The sequence below is a fragment of the Ricinus communis genome, chromosome 3 (assembly GCF_019578655.1).
Source record: "Ricinus communis isolate WT05 ecotype wild-type chromosome 3, ASM1957865v1, whole genome shotgun sequence".
In the NCBI taxonomy this organism is placed as follows: domain Eukaryota; kingdom Viridiplantae; phylum Streptophyta; class Magnoliopsida; order Malpighiales; family Euphorbiaceae; genus Ricinus; species Ricinus communis.
In genome coordinates, this window is record NC_063258.1 from 31,349,398 (window position 1) to 31,363,555 (window position 14,158).

Sequence of the window (14,158 nt, forward strand, 5' to 3'; positions counted from 1 at the left end):
ATAATAAAATCAATTTACTATTAAATTTCTTTTTGTTCAACCTCTTTTTTCTTTTTTGAATTTTTTAAAAGAAAAATAAATACTGCAATCTTACTACTAATGATATTATTTTTAATATATATGATTTTATCATTAATTGATATTAATTGGCGTTTTAGAATAAAGTTATTTGTTTTATTCTAGAAAATAATATCTATTTTTCAATGTTTATTTTAGTCTAATATTTTTAAAATTCTAATGATATATAATAGATATAAATATTATGCTGATTAATCTTTTAAAATTATTGTCACATCTTAGCATAAAATATTATATTTAAAAATACTATTGTTTCGTTGAAAGCTTAGGCCCCGGTTTCAAGTGTAGCCTATGCGGCGTCGTTCGATTAACTAAAAACCCCAAAAGGTTTTCAAACATTAAACCCTTTGCTTTGCCCTTCAGTACTTCAATGGCTGTTCTTACTAGGGTTTATAGTCTGAATTACTTCTATTCTTTTCAAAATCTCTTAATTGCCTTCTTTTTCCTTGATCATTTAAAGCAAAATATCAGAACTTCCAGTTTCTGATTCGTAATTCAAAACTTTATAACTATCTCATCATCCTTCTGATTTTTATTTTCTTCCCTCCGTTTTCTTATTAACCAAACAGTTTCTTCTTGTTATCTAAATGCGGTTCATTCTTTGTAGTCGCCGAGTTTCCTTCTTTTCCTCAAATGCGTTTTTATTTAATCCCATCAATTAGTCACTCGATCAAAATTTGCACAGCATTTCATTTCCCCATTAAATTCTCCTCTGCTTGTGCTCTCAGAAGACAAGAAACCCTAGAAGAAACCAATATGACCACCACCCATCAGTATAATAATTACACAGAATTACAATGCCTGATGCAAAATTATGCCTCTTCTGGTGACTTTACAAAAGCTCTTTACACTTTAAGTTTAATTAGAAACAACATACCTGGAAAACCCACTGTATATGATTTAAATTCTTTGATTTATTGTTATTTCAAGTGTAGCAATGTCTCAATTCATACATTAGTAGAGTTTTATCTTGGTATGAAGAGATTTGGACCTGCACCAAATGCTTTAACTTTTAATACTCTTCTTAATGGTTTTTTATCATTTCGGTGTCTTGAAGATGCAATCTTTATTCTTGAAGAGATGCGTGGAAGTGGGTTTGTTCCTTCTTTTTCGATTTTGTCCAAGTTGTTGAAAAACTTGCTTGAGTTGAAGTGTTTGATGGATTCAATTTTTGTTTTTGAGGTTATGTTGACGCTAGGCTATGTTCCTTCTAAATCCACTTCTAATTTGATGATTTGTTCCCTATGTAAAGCTGGGATGGCTCGTGAAGCCTACTTTGTGTTTTCTTTCCTTTTTAATAAGGGTCATTTTTTTGGTGTATTCACTTTCAATCCTATTCTTTGGGCGTTCTGTAAGATTAATGAAACACGCACTGCTCTGCAATTGTTTTGCTCAATGAAGAAGAGGGGTGTTGTATATAATGTGTGCTCGTATACTGCTTTGGTTTATGGATTTTGTACAGAAGGTTTAGTGGAAGATGCTTTACGGTGTTTAGATGGAATGAGAGGTATTGGCTGTAAGGCCAGTGTCATAACATACACAGTTGTTATTAAGTTTCTTTGTGATGCTCGAAGGATTGATGATGCAATGAGAATTTTGGGTGAGATGGAGAGAGAAGGATGTGATCCTGACTTGCTTACTTATAATGTAATTCTCCGTGAAGTTTGCTATCAAGGTAGGGTGACTGATATTTTTGGGCTCATTTATGTGATGAATCAAAGAGGATTCTCTCCTGATTCGTACACCTATGCTTCCTTAGCTGGAAGCCTGTTAAGAATTGGCGAAGTTGGGTTCGCTTACGAATTGTTGCTTGATGCATTATCTGAAGGCTGCTTTGATGTTGCTGTTTATAATTTGTATCTCCATTGTTTATGTCTACATAACAGATCTGGAGAAGCATTAACTGTATTGAACAGTATGATAGAAAAAGGTTTGACACCAACCAATGTGTCATATAACATAATTTTGGATGGTTTTTGTAGGGAAAATGGTGCTGCTGATGCTCTTGAGCTCCTAGATCATTTTAAGTGGGGTACAAATGGGCCTGATGTGGTTTCCTTCAATACAATTTTATTTATGGCATGCAAACAGGGGAATTCTGTGATGATACAGAAGATCTTGCATCGAATGGAGTATGAAGGTATCAAGCCTGATATTGTTAGCTCAACTTTTCTGATCCAGTATCTCTGCAGAGTTGGGAAATTTTCAGAGTGTTTAAAGCTACTAGATGCCATGATGCACAATGGAACTGGTCCAACTAAAATCACTATTAACATGGTGTTAAACAAACTTTGCAAGAATGGGTTAGTAGGAATTGCTCTCCAAATTTTTAAACATGCTAGACATACTGGAGCAATAACAAGCTAATTGATTCTTTTTTTGAAGAATGTTATTGAGATAACAATATGAGTATGTTGGCCTTGGAATCTCTCCCTCTTCCTTCTTCCTCCACTGGATTGTATTTATCTGCCGATGCTAAAGTCATAACCAGAGGGTCTACTTTCGATTATTGGCTTGAAGATTGCAAAACTTGCATGAAGAGAACTTTGAGACATTGCCACAGGATTCTAGCTCAAAAAAACACGGTACTGGTCCTTATAATTCCGTGTACATGCTTCCTAATTGATGTGGTAGAATTATCATTTCTTATGCTATCACTTGTTTGTTGTCATAAGATGAGCAATTTAATTAAATTTGTGTGTATTTCACTTTTCTTTTCTCTTCCTTCCAGCATATGATTGTGGAGCTGGACCATTGGCTCAAAGATAGAAGGAAAAGTGCTTCCGTCTGGAAATAAGATTATTTTGGAAAATTTACCCTTTATATGCTAAAAAAGGGTTAAACTAGAATCACATGATTCTCAGATTGAGAAGCACTAGCTACCATCATTCAGAGGCATGATTTCGTACAGAAACTGAGCTGTCTTGGTTAGTTTCCCACGAAGTACTTTAATATTTAGTCTTTTTGCTGCCAAAGGATGCATCTCTTTTCTCCGGCTTCAGTTATAAGTGATGTCAGTTAAATTCTTGCTATGTGCACGCATTTGTTTATATTTGATCTGCCCTGTATTTTTAGCCATTGAATTGCCATCTAATTCACACAAATGAAAGGAGTTGCTAGTTTTCTCCTCGATTTAGCCTCTCTTGGCAGGCTATGCATGTATTAGAACAATTTTTTTTTTTAGTGCCAAAACTTTAACATATTATAAAATGTTCCAGATTAGACCTACCAGAAAGCACAAATTACCGTGCAATAAAATAATATCCCTGTCCTCTTGAAGTCTCAAGTATTTTGACCAACATTTTCATTTGAGTATATATCTCCCGAATTAAATAAATCAGACTGCATATAGGAAGACGATTGTTAACCTGTTGACCTATATTTTTGAATTATTAGAGAAACACTGCAAATATACCTGCATGTTCAGGTAGCAATCAATCTGATTGCTCAACAGTGCTGTAATGCACTATTCTTGTTTGTCACATTTGCTGCCATTGTACCTTAGATCTAGATTAGTTCCCCGTTGCTGTGTCAATCATTTTTCTGTGGAATCCCAGGACTGAGTACAAACCGGTATAGACACTTTTTGCCACCTGATATGTTGATGATGATCTGCTAAATGCATTTCTTTTTCCACATGGTATTAAATTAATTTGTATATTCTATAATACTAATCTTTGATGCTTCTTATCAAGTACTACTAGAGTTTGTTTTTAATTTTTCTTTTATCTCCTTTATTAATTAAATTTCACATTTTATCAATATCTTGCATTCTTCATTGTATGGGCATAATTGCACTCGTTCATTCTGTCTTATATCTTTCATTCTACACCTGCTAAAAAGCACACAGTGGCGTCTTAACATTTATTTTTTTCCCTTCATGTCTAGAAATTTATTTGAACTGTTTTACATGTCAATAAATGTATGTAAAGATTAGTTTTAAGAAAAGCGTAAGACTAGAAATTGAAGCCTATTCTTATGTTTGTCTTGAGAATGTACTTTTGCTTAACCAGTAGGCAGACATTGTGCTTCTTTGCAGACAAACACCGTTGGTACAGAAGCCGGCAGATTTTCTTGAATTCAGATTTTACTCTTGATCCAAGACCTGCTGCACATGGAGTGACTGGGCGAGCTGGAGATTCCTTGACACACTGCCCTCTAACAGGGACCAAATTCAACAGCTACCCCACCACCATAACCTTACATTACATTGACACTCTGCATTATCTAGTGTCTTGCTAGCCTCTGAATTCTTCTGTTCAACCCCCATGCTCTGGACCAACAACAACCATGTCCATGCTAATTTACATTATGTCAATTCCTTATTGAAGTTGTTCTGATAATGAAAATTGATGTCCAATTGTTGGGTAATATGGATTTTCGAGATAATGATATTTAAATCTGATGAAGGTTTTTTCCTTTTCTTTTTTTTTTTTTTTTCATAAATCCAACAGCAACTTTCATTAAAACAAATCAGAAAAAAGAACATCATTAAGAAAGGAAGTGGTTCATTCCTCGGCACCATCGGTCCGTTGAGGCAAACTTCAACCATTTATGGGTTTCAATTGTTGAACGCATAATTATATATTATTATAAATAACATTTTCACTAGCTAATGTAATTAAATTAAAGCATATACAAAAGAAATTTCCTAGAAATTAGCATATTATAAGGGAGAAAGTGATGCACTTTGCTAATTATACCCAAAATGCATGCTTTTCTAATTTTATTTAAAAAAAAAAAAAAAAAACTAAAACTAGGTAATTATATATCAAATGCATAATTAAGTTGAGAAATAAGAAAAGCAAGACACCGCTCTGGTCTTCTACCAGTACCATAAAATGGCGGGGGAAAGAAACAAAAGAAAATGAAACGAATTTTTTAAGGACCAAAGGCTTAAACAGTCATTTATTTTCAAAACTTCCTAAAATTTCGGTTATTATATTTGTCGATATATAATATTCAGAACATAGACCTTTTCTATTATAACATGACAGCTTAGATTCAGTTTCTTTGTTTTTACAAAGAAACTTCTTTTTGTCTTGAAACAAACTCTGAATAAGGACCCATTTAACCAGCTTAATGTCTTCTCGTTAAATTCTCTTCTTCTTCTTTTTCAATATAGTTTAACATAAAGATCTCAATTTTTTTTTTCCGTGACATTTTCCTATAGAAGGAGAAAGAGGAGTTTTGATGATCTGGGTTTTGGTTAAAAATTTGTAAATTGGATTAATGTACAGTATTTGGATCTGATAAAGGAAGTTGGAAGATAGATAGATTTTTGGATTCTTGAAATAAGAGAGAAGAAAAAGATGGGGGTGGATTACTATAACGTGTTGAAGGTCAATAGGAATGCAACAGATGATGATCTGAAGAAGTCGTATAGAAGATTGGCAATGAAATGGCATCCTGACAAGAATCCCAATAATAAGAAAGAGGCTGAAGCCAAATTTAAGCAGATCTCTGAAGCTTATGAGGCATGTTTATCTTTCCTTTGTCCTTACTGTCATTATCTGAAACATATTTTGCAAAGCCAAAATTCAAGCATTCTTCTTTTATTTTCCCACATTTTCAGAGTATTAATTTATGATTCATTTTAACTTATTGGCTGCTGAGTAATGAGGAATTACCTCTGCACATATATTCAGCTTTGTAAAATATCCATTTTCTTGTTCTTCCTTTGCAGTTAATCTTGCAAATTGACAAAGAACTCGATTAGTTCCATGTAATTGGAAATATCTACATAAAAGAAGATCAATTTTCCTTTTTTTTTCGTTTTCTTTTTCTGCATTTCATAATTGACTAAAATGGTTGCCTTCATTTTTGTTTTTCCTCGAAGTCAGGTTCTGAGTGACCCGCAAAAGAGAGCAATATATGATCAATATGGTGAAGAAGGATTGAAAGACATGCCACCCCCTGGCAGTGGTGGATTCTCACCTGGAAATGGCAGTGGAGGTGGGTCCAGTGGCTTCAATCCTAGGAATGCAGAGGATATATTTGCAGAATTCTTTGGAAGCAGTCCGTTTGGATTTGGATCATCAGGACCTGGAAGGTCTATGAGATTTCAGTCAGATGGAGGGATGTTTGGAGGATTTGGTGGAAGTGAAAATCTGTTTCGAACTTACAGCGAGGGAACTGTGCCGAGAAAACCAGCACCTGTAGAGAGTAAATTACCTTGCAGCCTTGAAGAATTGTATTCTGGATCAACTAGGAAAATGAAGATCTCTAGAACTGTGGTCGATGGCCATGGGTATGTGTTTGGATTTACTACGGTCACCCCCATCATTCTTTCCTTGCGTAATCTTGATTTGTTGTTCAATTTGATCTTGCACAACGAAAAGCTACCACTTCTCCAACCCGACTGGCCTAATAACTAGCATAGGATCTTGCCAAAAACGTCAAATATAGTGTGCATTTGCTCATTGCTTTACAGTATAGTTTATTATTTTCAACATGATTCAAACTTCTTGCAAGATTCCCCCATCTATCATCATAATTTTGATTTGTCTACAACTATTTCTCCATAGATTCCCAACTTCTTGATTGATGAAGTATGGTGTCTGCTCTCGCTACTTTGTCCTTGTATATGCTGCTGATCCTGCATTTCTGCTGAATTCCCTTTTATTCAAAGTTAGCTAAGAATTATTCTATAGTCTCTCAACTATACTTGCTTGTGAAAATATTCCTTATGACCTTATTCTAGAACTTGAAATTCAATTCTTCATACTGACTTGGTTCAATTTGAAACTCAAATGAACAGGCGGCAAGTGCAAGAAACAGAGATATTAACCATTGATGTAAAGCCAGGATGGAAGAAGGGAACAAAGATTACTTTCCCAGATAAGGGAAACGAACAGCTGAATCAGCTTCCGGCAGATCTAGTGTTCATCATTGATGAGAAGCCCCACGACATTTACAAGAGAGATGGCAACGGCCTCATTATCAATCAAAGGGTATCATTAGCAGAAGCACTAGGAGGGACGACAGTGAATATCACTACACTTGATGGCCGTAGCCTATCTATACCAGTGCATGATATAGTTAGCCCTGGTTATGAGCTTGTGGTTGCTAGGGAAGGTATGCCGATAGCCAAGGAGCCTGGCAATAGAGGCGATTTAAGGATCAAATTCGAAGTGAAGTTCCCAACAAGATTGACACCAGAGCAAAGAGCAGGGCTCAAGCGTGCCTTGGGGGGTTGAAGATTGACGAAACTGTTATATATGTTAGCCACTAGGTTGAGCTAGACTTGGAAGCCAAAGCAGTTATACAATTGGCATATAAAGAATAGGGCATTTCTAATTGCCCTTTATATTTTTCTATACACCCTATTTAGATGAACAATATAGCAATCCAACAACCAGAGTACAGCAATTATTATGCTTTTTGTCAAGCATATTCAGTAAATGGATGTAATTAATTTTGATATTTTTTTTTCCGAGAGAAGAGGATCCATTTCAGGCTGTATTTCTCCCTCTCGGTTACATTTGTTGGATAATTCTTGTATGTGCTTTACCCACTAATTATTTTGGGAACACTTGATAAAACTCAACCTTTCTCGACCATAACTGTCTCTTGTAAGCTGCGGAGAATATATTATTTATCATGATTGCAGAGACTAGGAATTCTGATTACATGCTAGAACTGTGAAACAATGGATTCCCCTGCGTTTAACTCATAATTCAGTTCTTTAACAAACAATTAGAAGTCATTGTTAAAAACCTTTCTGCCATGACATAGTACAGCCAAATTGTGTGCATGAAATTCCTGGTTTAAGATGAGATGAAAATGAGATTGCCCTCGATCAATCTTCTTCATATTATCGCATATCAGGGATTGACACAATCGTTTTGGCTGCTAAGGTCCTCCATGCACAAGGCCATGCTTTTACTTTTCAGCACAAGATCATAAAGCAAAGATTGTAAACTAGATTTTACAGAGATTTCTGGTATTGCCTGCACAGCAATCAACAAAGGAGAGCAGACACAGAAGGAGAGCCAATCTGGCTAAATAAGTCTCTAACCAAAGATTGGATTTAGCAACCATCTCCATCTCTCATTGACAGCATCCTTCTCTCACCCCTTTGCCCATTGAGACAGTAACTTTCGAGGCAACAACATCCAGTCATCCATTGCTTGAGAGCTGAAATCAGCACATTCTTTGACCGGACAGTACCTATTCAGGTCCACCTGCACCGTATCCTTCAGAATCGAAAAGGAAACAGAAAATAAGAAAGTTAACATATAAAGAAAACGGCGCTCCTACATTTATATCTGCTCACAGAAGTTTGATTTGGCAAGTAAAAAGGCAGATTGAAAAAGAAGGTATCGCACAAAATCATACAGAAATTTCTCAATCCATGTGATCTGTGGAGAAAAACAATAGCACTTTACAGAATGTTAAATTGGTATTATGTATATATAACATTACTCTAATCTAATGATGAAATCAAAACATGGTGCTTGCCAAGCCATTGCCCACCCTACTCTCAACTTGCCGCTGACCAGTATTTGTTGCAGTGAGTGAACCCATAACACTTTCGCCGACCTCAGTCTTGCAAAGAGGACAGGAAGCATTAATCTTCAGCCACTTATCCACACAGTCTTTGTGGAAAAAATGGGAACATGGTAGCTCCCTCAATTCGTCATTATTTGCATATTTCGCCAAACAAATGCAGCAAACCTGCCACAATTACGACATCAGCACTATCATCTGAAAAAGCTGCCTGCAGAAAATGTAACACACATGGAAACAAAAGTAGAAGTTCAACAGAACAGGACAAGAACCATAATTCAGGGAGCTCTTACCGCATCTTCTCCAGAGATAAAACGTTCATGTTCTGTTCCTGCAGCCACAACTCCACCATCACCAGCACCTGAGTTACTATCTCTATCATCACCAGTTCTATGTTTATTCAACTTAAACTTGTATGTTGGCAAGGCATCAATTGATTCAGAGGTGGCTCCTCTGGTCTGCCCCAGATCCTCTCTAAACCCAAGAAGAGATATTATACAAGGCAAGCAACAGCAGATCGTTGCACATAGAATGAAGGGCATAGCATACCCAATACAGCTAAAGGTCAGAAACACTATACATAACCTGCAAAACAAACAAAAAAATGAGAGGCTCTCTTAAAAGACAGTAATAAGAGAAGAGGTGAAACTGCAACTGAGCACTACCTGTACATGTTTGGAGCCTCAGTAGCAGATGAATGCCCTCCAAAGATCCATACGTTGCCAACAACAAACCAAACTGCAAAAAAGCAATCCAAAGCCATTTTGAAGTATTCAACCAGAGTCTTCAGTCTGCAAGCAAAAGAATTTATTTGATCAATAACCCGCTTTCAACAAAACCTGGTATTTATTGAGCACCAAATAAATTTCTATAACAATAAAAACCACACTTTTACTTGCCACATAACAAAAACCGTTAGTGACATAAAGACAACAATAAAGCACAGTCCGCGATCAACCAGTACAACATCCAAAAACTACATTTTTTGACAAGTTGGGAGCACCAGAAGAATGACTATCAAATATCAAAACCAAAAAATGGATTTTTCTGATTAAGCATCTCAATCTTGAAGCATATTCCCAAGTCAAACCATAATTACACATATACACACTAAATTATACTAATATTTATTAATATAAAATAAAACATTTAAATTAATAAAATTATTATAAATATCTTCTCAAAAGGAAAAAATAAAAATAAAAACAAAAACTGCAGGGACCTATTTTACATGGTTCCCCATGAATTTTTAACCCACTATCAAGCAGGTGCGTCGACATTTCACCCCCTTCTATTGGGGTGAAGTTTTGAACCCCCTAAACTCATCCCTCTCCACTCAAAAATATGCCAAACAAGAGCTAAAGGGGTGAAAGATTCTAACCCCTTGAATTTTTCATCCCAATGCCCCATAACAAACAAACCCTAAATTTAAAAATCCAATTGAGCTCCTTCCTCAGCAGCCTAGTCACACCTTTAAGAGTTCAGGAAAAATCTAAGCCCTAACTACCTTTCCCCAATTCCATTATCTGCCAACCACCTCCAGCTATTAGCTGCCTCTGCAAAAGAGAGGAATGCCCTATCAAGTAAAATGAATTTTGCCATATGTATCTGTTAATGTGTACATGTACATCCACAATTATGTGCTGCGAGTCTGTGACTGCATGCTACATATACATGGATCTTCGGCAAGTAGTTTATGCAACATCTTGACTCCAAATTCAAAACAGGAGTTTTCATAAAAGCAATCACCACACAGGATACATCCTTCTCTTTTCCCCCAGCCAAGGACAATACAGCTCCCAGATCCAATTCAAATGCTTATGAACAACAACAATAACCTTCAAAATCCATACCTTGCATTCAGGGCTCCAGAATTTTGACCACCTCTAGATGAAGTAGAAGATGATCGGCGATCTACTACTTCTGAGTTCCTGGTGATTGAAATAGAAATGGAATCTCCAGGAACACTAAAATGTGAACTCTGACGAGGTTGAGCTGCTTCTTGCTCCGTAACCTGGTTACGATGTCGATAGCGCCAATAGAGAAGAGGAAGGGTAGCAACACATCCAGATGCATAACCAACGATCCATGCAAATAATGGTGCCCGAGGATGCTCATGCCTTGATAAAGACAAAACAACAATAGATGCAATAATCTGACTAACTGTAAGAACCAATTCAACTGAAATCCATAAACCAGAGTTCAATGGACTCCTGCGTCGGCGAGCTTCACCTCTCCTTATGAGAGATGAGTTACGAGTATTTGATCCATTAGAGGTACCAGTTGAAAGATGAGAAATGGACGGTGTTCTCACACTAGTTGTAGGCCTGTCTTCATTTGATGAGGCTTCCAAACCACTGGTAGTTCTGTCATGAGATGTTGATGGTGAGCTATCACTGCTCCGTGGTATGTCAATAATGTGCTCGCTACTGTTAATGCTATTGGATTGCTCCATTAATAATGGGCAGGTGTCAGTTAGACTTTCAGAATGTTGCTCTGTTGAGGAAACATCCATCTAAGTCCACCAACCCAATAGGAAATAATGAAAGCATAGAATCTCAGAATGAGACTACCACCTTGATATATCACTTCTCAAATACTAAAGAGTAGATGTCACTCTTGTCCCTCAGCTTCACCAAGTTGTATCGAGCATACTGGGTACAGCAAGCAGTCAACCAGTGATAGCAATCTAAATTCTGTTCAACAACTGAAAGAAAAGATTATAGATTAGCATGAAGATTAAATTCATTTTCCCTTAAAAAAGTATGAAATAGGCCTTGTTTTGAACCAAGTATGAATAAGAGTTTCTAATAGGCTTGTTTTGAAGCAATCTTGTACAAGAGTTCAATAAAATTGAAGTGAAATTCTTGCAAAATCATACGATTCATTGGTGATCACTTCCAAATGCCTTTCTCTTTGTTTTTTTTTTTTTTCAAGTTGAAAGAGTTGAATTCGAGCAACTATGATCCTCCCCAGATATGAGAATTGTCTCCAACTGAACTGAACTTTTGCATTTGCAGGCTTTCCAAACACAATTCTTACAGAAAAGAAAAGCACACACCAGCAGTGATTAATTAAACTTTAAAAAAATGAAAATGAATGAAAAATAAACACCCGAAATCATAAAAAGAAATTTTCCCTCAGGCCTTATCAAGACCCAAAATACGAAAGACTAAAGACCCGCGGCTTGACGAAAATAAGAAGAAACTTGCCACAAATATTAATAAAATAAAATAGAAAATGACAAATAAACAATTTCAGTTTTAATTTGAAACCATAAAAAGGAAAGTTTTAAGTCAGTCATCAATACAAAACCTAACCCATGTTTTAGTCACTCATTAAATTATCATTATTATTTTAAGGTTAGAGAAATCTATGAAAAAAAAAGAAGGAAAAGGAAAAGCATAAATTAGTTATCTTCTTCTTCCGAGGCCAAGAATAAGTTGCTACTTTAGGATCATCAGTTTCGACAGTAATAAAATTGATCAAAAATCTAGAATCAACCACTAGTCACTTAAATAAAGCAATTAACAAAAATAAACAGCTTAAGCACAAAGGACAGATGCAAACAAAACCTAACAGGAGAAATTAAAGTCTCTTAACGTGTAGATAATAAATAATCCAGCTCATCGATCACCAAAAGGAATGGGAGAAAAACCCTAAAATAATTGAAAAAACGTTGACTACAGTTAAAGAACTGATTTCAAAATAATTAAAAGAAAAAGAAAACTCAGAGAGAGATGGAGAGAGGATCGCACCAGTAGAGTTGGATTGGTGTAGAGAGAGAGAGAGAGAGAGAGAGAGAGAGGTAGAAGAAGAAGAAGAAGAAGGGGAAATAGTAGAAGACGGTGTCGTTTTAGTGAATAGGAGTGAAGCTACTCTCGCTTTGTTTATCTGTTTGTTTGTTCAATATATAAAGACGGAAAAGTAAAGAGTCAGTTTTCTTTCTCTCACCTCCATTGCTTCGTTGCGTGCTCTGCTGATTTATATACTTCTCTCTCTATCTCTCTGCTTTTTCTTTTTCTTTTTTCCTTTTAGATTTTTAAACTTTAAATCAAATCAACGACGCTATGTGCAAATATGAGAGAGAGAGAGAGAGAGAGAGAGAGAGAGAGAGAATAATCATTTGCAATATTAATATTGGCCATCACTTTTTTCTTTATATACCCTCTTGGACTTATATATAATATATTCCCTATATTAAAAAATTAGACAAGAATTTACACCAATTTCTCAGATTTTAGGTGATATTTTTTAATCATATAAAAAATTAATAGAGAAACCTACAACCTAATTTATAAAAATATAATTCCACTAATTAATTAATAAATTAGTTATTGATTATCTTATTTATATTAAATATATAGTATTGTATGTATATCTAGCATTTTTTAAAAAAAATTATCTTATATTTTTAATTTAACTACATTTATAAAAAAATTTATAAATTTTCTCTAAATTTAAGTCAATTTTCAGTTTTTTTTATATATATTTATAGAGCTCTATAAGCACACATCTTTACAATAACTTTTTCCTTTTTTTTCTTTTTCTCTTTTCCGATCGAGTTAACAAAATTTTACACTTGAGGCTCCTTTAGATTTCTTTTTATGTAGCATATAGTGAAAGTGTTATTATCACCAGTTTTAGAAGTAATTTATCTTGAAAATATTTTTAATATAAATAACAATTTTTGCTATTTTTAAAGAGACTTAGATTGAGTCCCAATATTCTATTTCCTTCGACAAGGTAAATAGATCCTATAAATCTTTTTAACAATTCTTTGAATATTGATAAAATGATTATTGGCATGGAATTATTAAAGAGGCTCTACTCCAGCTTTTGTGATACAACAATATTACTATTTATATTTTTAAAATAATTATAAATAAATATAAACTATTTGTTTATAATCGCTATTATTATATCGATTATAAAATTAAATTAGTAGATATAATTTATTAAGAAATTTAATATTTAATATTAATTAATAATATTCTACAAATAACAGTAAGCTAACTATTTTTTATTTTTTTAATATTTTAAATTTTAGGACTTTATTAATGCAATTAAATATTCTACAAATACTATTAATCAGTTTTAGTATTATAAAAATTAATACTATCAATATAACCAATTAAATTAAATATTTATTATATATAAAAATTAATTTATTATCAATTATAATTTCAAAATTAAAATTATTATCAAATTATCAAATTAATTTACTATATATCAGTTAATGTAATATTAAAATATAAATAATATTTTATTTTTTAAAATTATAGTGAGTATTTAATTAAAAATATAACTTATTAATTAATAAATTATCCGACTATAAAATTATTTATTAGTTATTATAATATTAAAATATAATTAACATTATATTTTTAGAATTAGAGTCAGTATTTAAATAGAAATATAGTTTATTAATTAATAAATTAATAAAAAAACTATAAAATCAAACACCAGCTTGAATTTCATGTCAAAATAAATAAATATACATGTCAAAAATTAAGCACACGTGTTAAAAAAATTTAAATCTTACTAATCAATATTTATATATATATAG

The 14,158-nt window shown here is 33.9% G+C and overlaps 2 protein-coding genes across 13 annotated transcripts; one reads left to right on the top strand and one right to left on the bottom strand.

The window, feature by feature from the left end:
• Window positions 1-377: 377 nt before the first annotated feature.
• Window positions 378-7,640, top strand: LOC8272361 (dnaJ homolog subfamily B member 1). 5 transcript variants are annotated; one of them, XM_048371679.1, is made up of 5 exons: window positions 2,449-2,663; window positions 2,810-3,005; window positions 4,118-5,555; window positions 5,922-6,328; window positions 6,839-7,640. In XM_048371679.1, exons 3-5 carry the CDS (start codon window positions 5,391-5,393, stop codon window positions 7,275-7,277), a joined length of 1,011 nt encoding a protein of 336 aa, XP_048227636.1. In that variant the 5' UTR covers window positions 2,449-2,663; window positions 2,810-3,005; window positions 4,118-5,390; the 3' UTR covers window positions 7,278-7,640. The 5 variants fall into 5 exon arrangements, 2 of the variants coding, with proteins under 2 accessions (XP_048227635.1, XP_048227636.1); XR_007215035.1 differs by lacking the exons at window positions 5,922-6,328; window positions 6,839-7,640 and adding an exon at window positions 378-2,381 and having other exon boundaries at window positions 2,464-2,663; window positions 4,118-4,500; XR_007215034.1 differs by lacking the exons at window positions 5,922-6,328; window positions 6,839-7,640 and having other exon boundaries at window positions 379-2,663; window positions 4,099-4,500.
• An 80-nt stretch (window positions 7,641-7,720) lies between these two features.
• On the bottom strand, window positions 7,721-12,682 carry LOC8272365 (E3 ubiquitin-protein ligase At1g63170). Of its 8 annotated transcripts, none has more exons than XM_015717639.3 (6): window positions 12,348-12,572; window positions 10,443-11,296; window positions 9,255-9,380; window positions 8,883-9,174; window positions 8,506-8,757; window positions 7,721-8,276 (listed from the first exon to the last, which is right to left on the bottom strand). In XM_015717639.3, the coding sequence occupies exons 2-5, from the start codon at window positions 11,102-11,104 to the stop codon at window positions 8,524-8,526; spliced, it is 1,314 nt and encodes a 437-aa protein (XP_015573125.1). In that variant the 5' UTR covers window positions 11,105-11,296; window positions 12,348-12,572; the 3' UTR covers window positions 7,721-8,276; window positions 8,506-8,523. The 8 variants fall into 8 exon arrangements, with proteins under 8 accessions (XP_015573125.1, XP_048227641.1, XP_048227640.1 ...); XM_048371684.1 differs by having other exon boundaries at window positions 7,847-8,757; window positions 10,443-11,085; window positions 11,166-11,296; window positions 12,348-12,537; XM_048371683.1 differs by adding an exon at window positions 12,165-12,248 and having other exon boundaries at window positions 7,847-8,757; window positions 12,348-12,537.
• Between the last annotated feature and the right edge of the window lie 1,476 nt (window positions 12,683-14,158).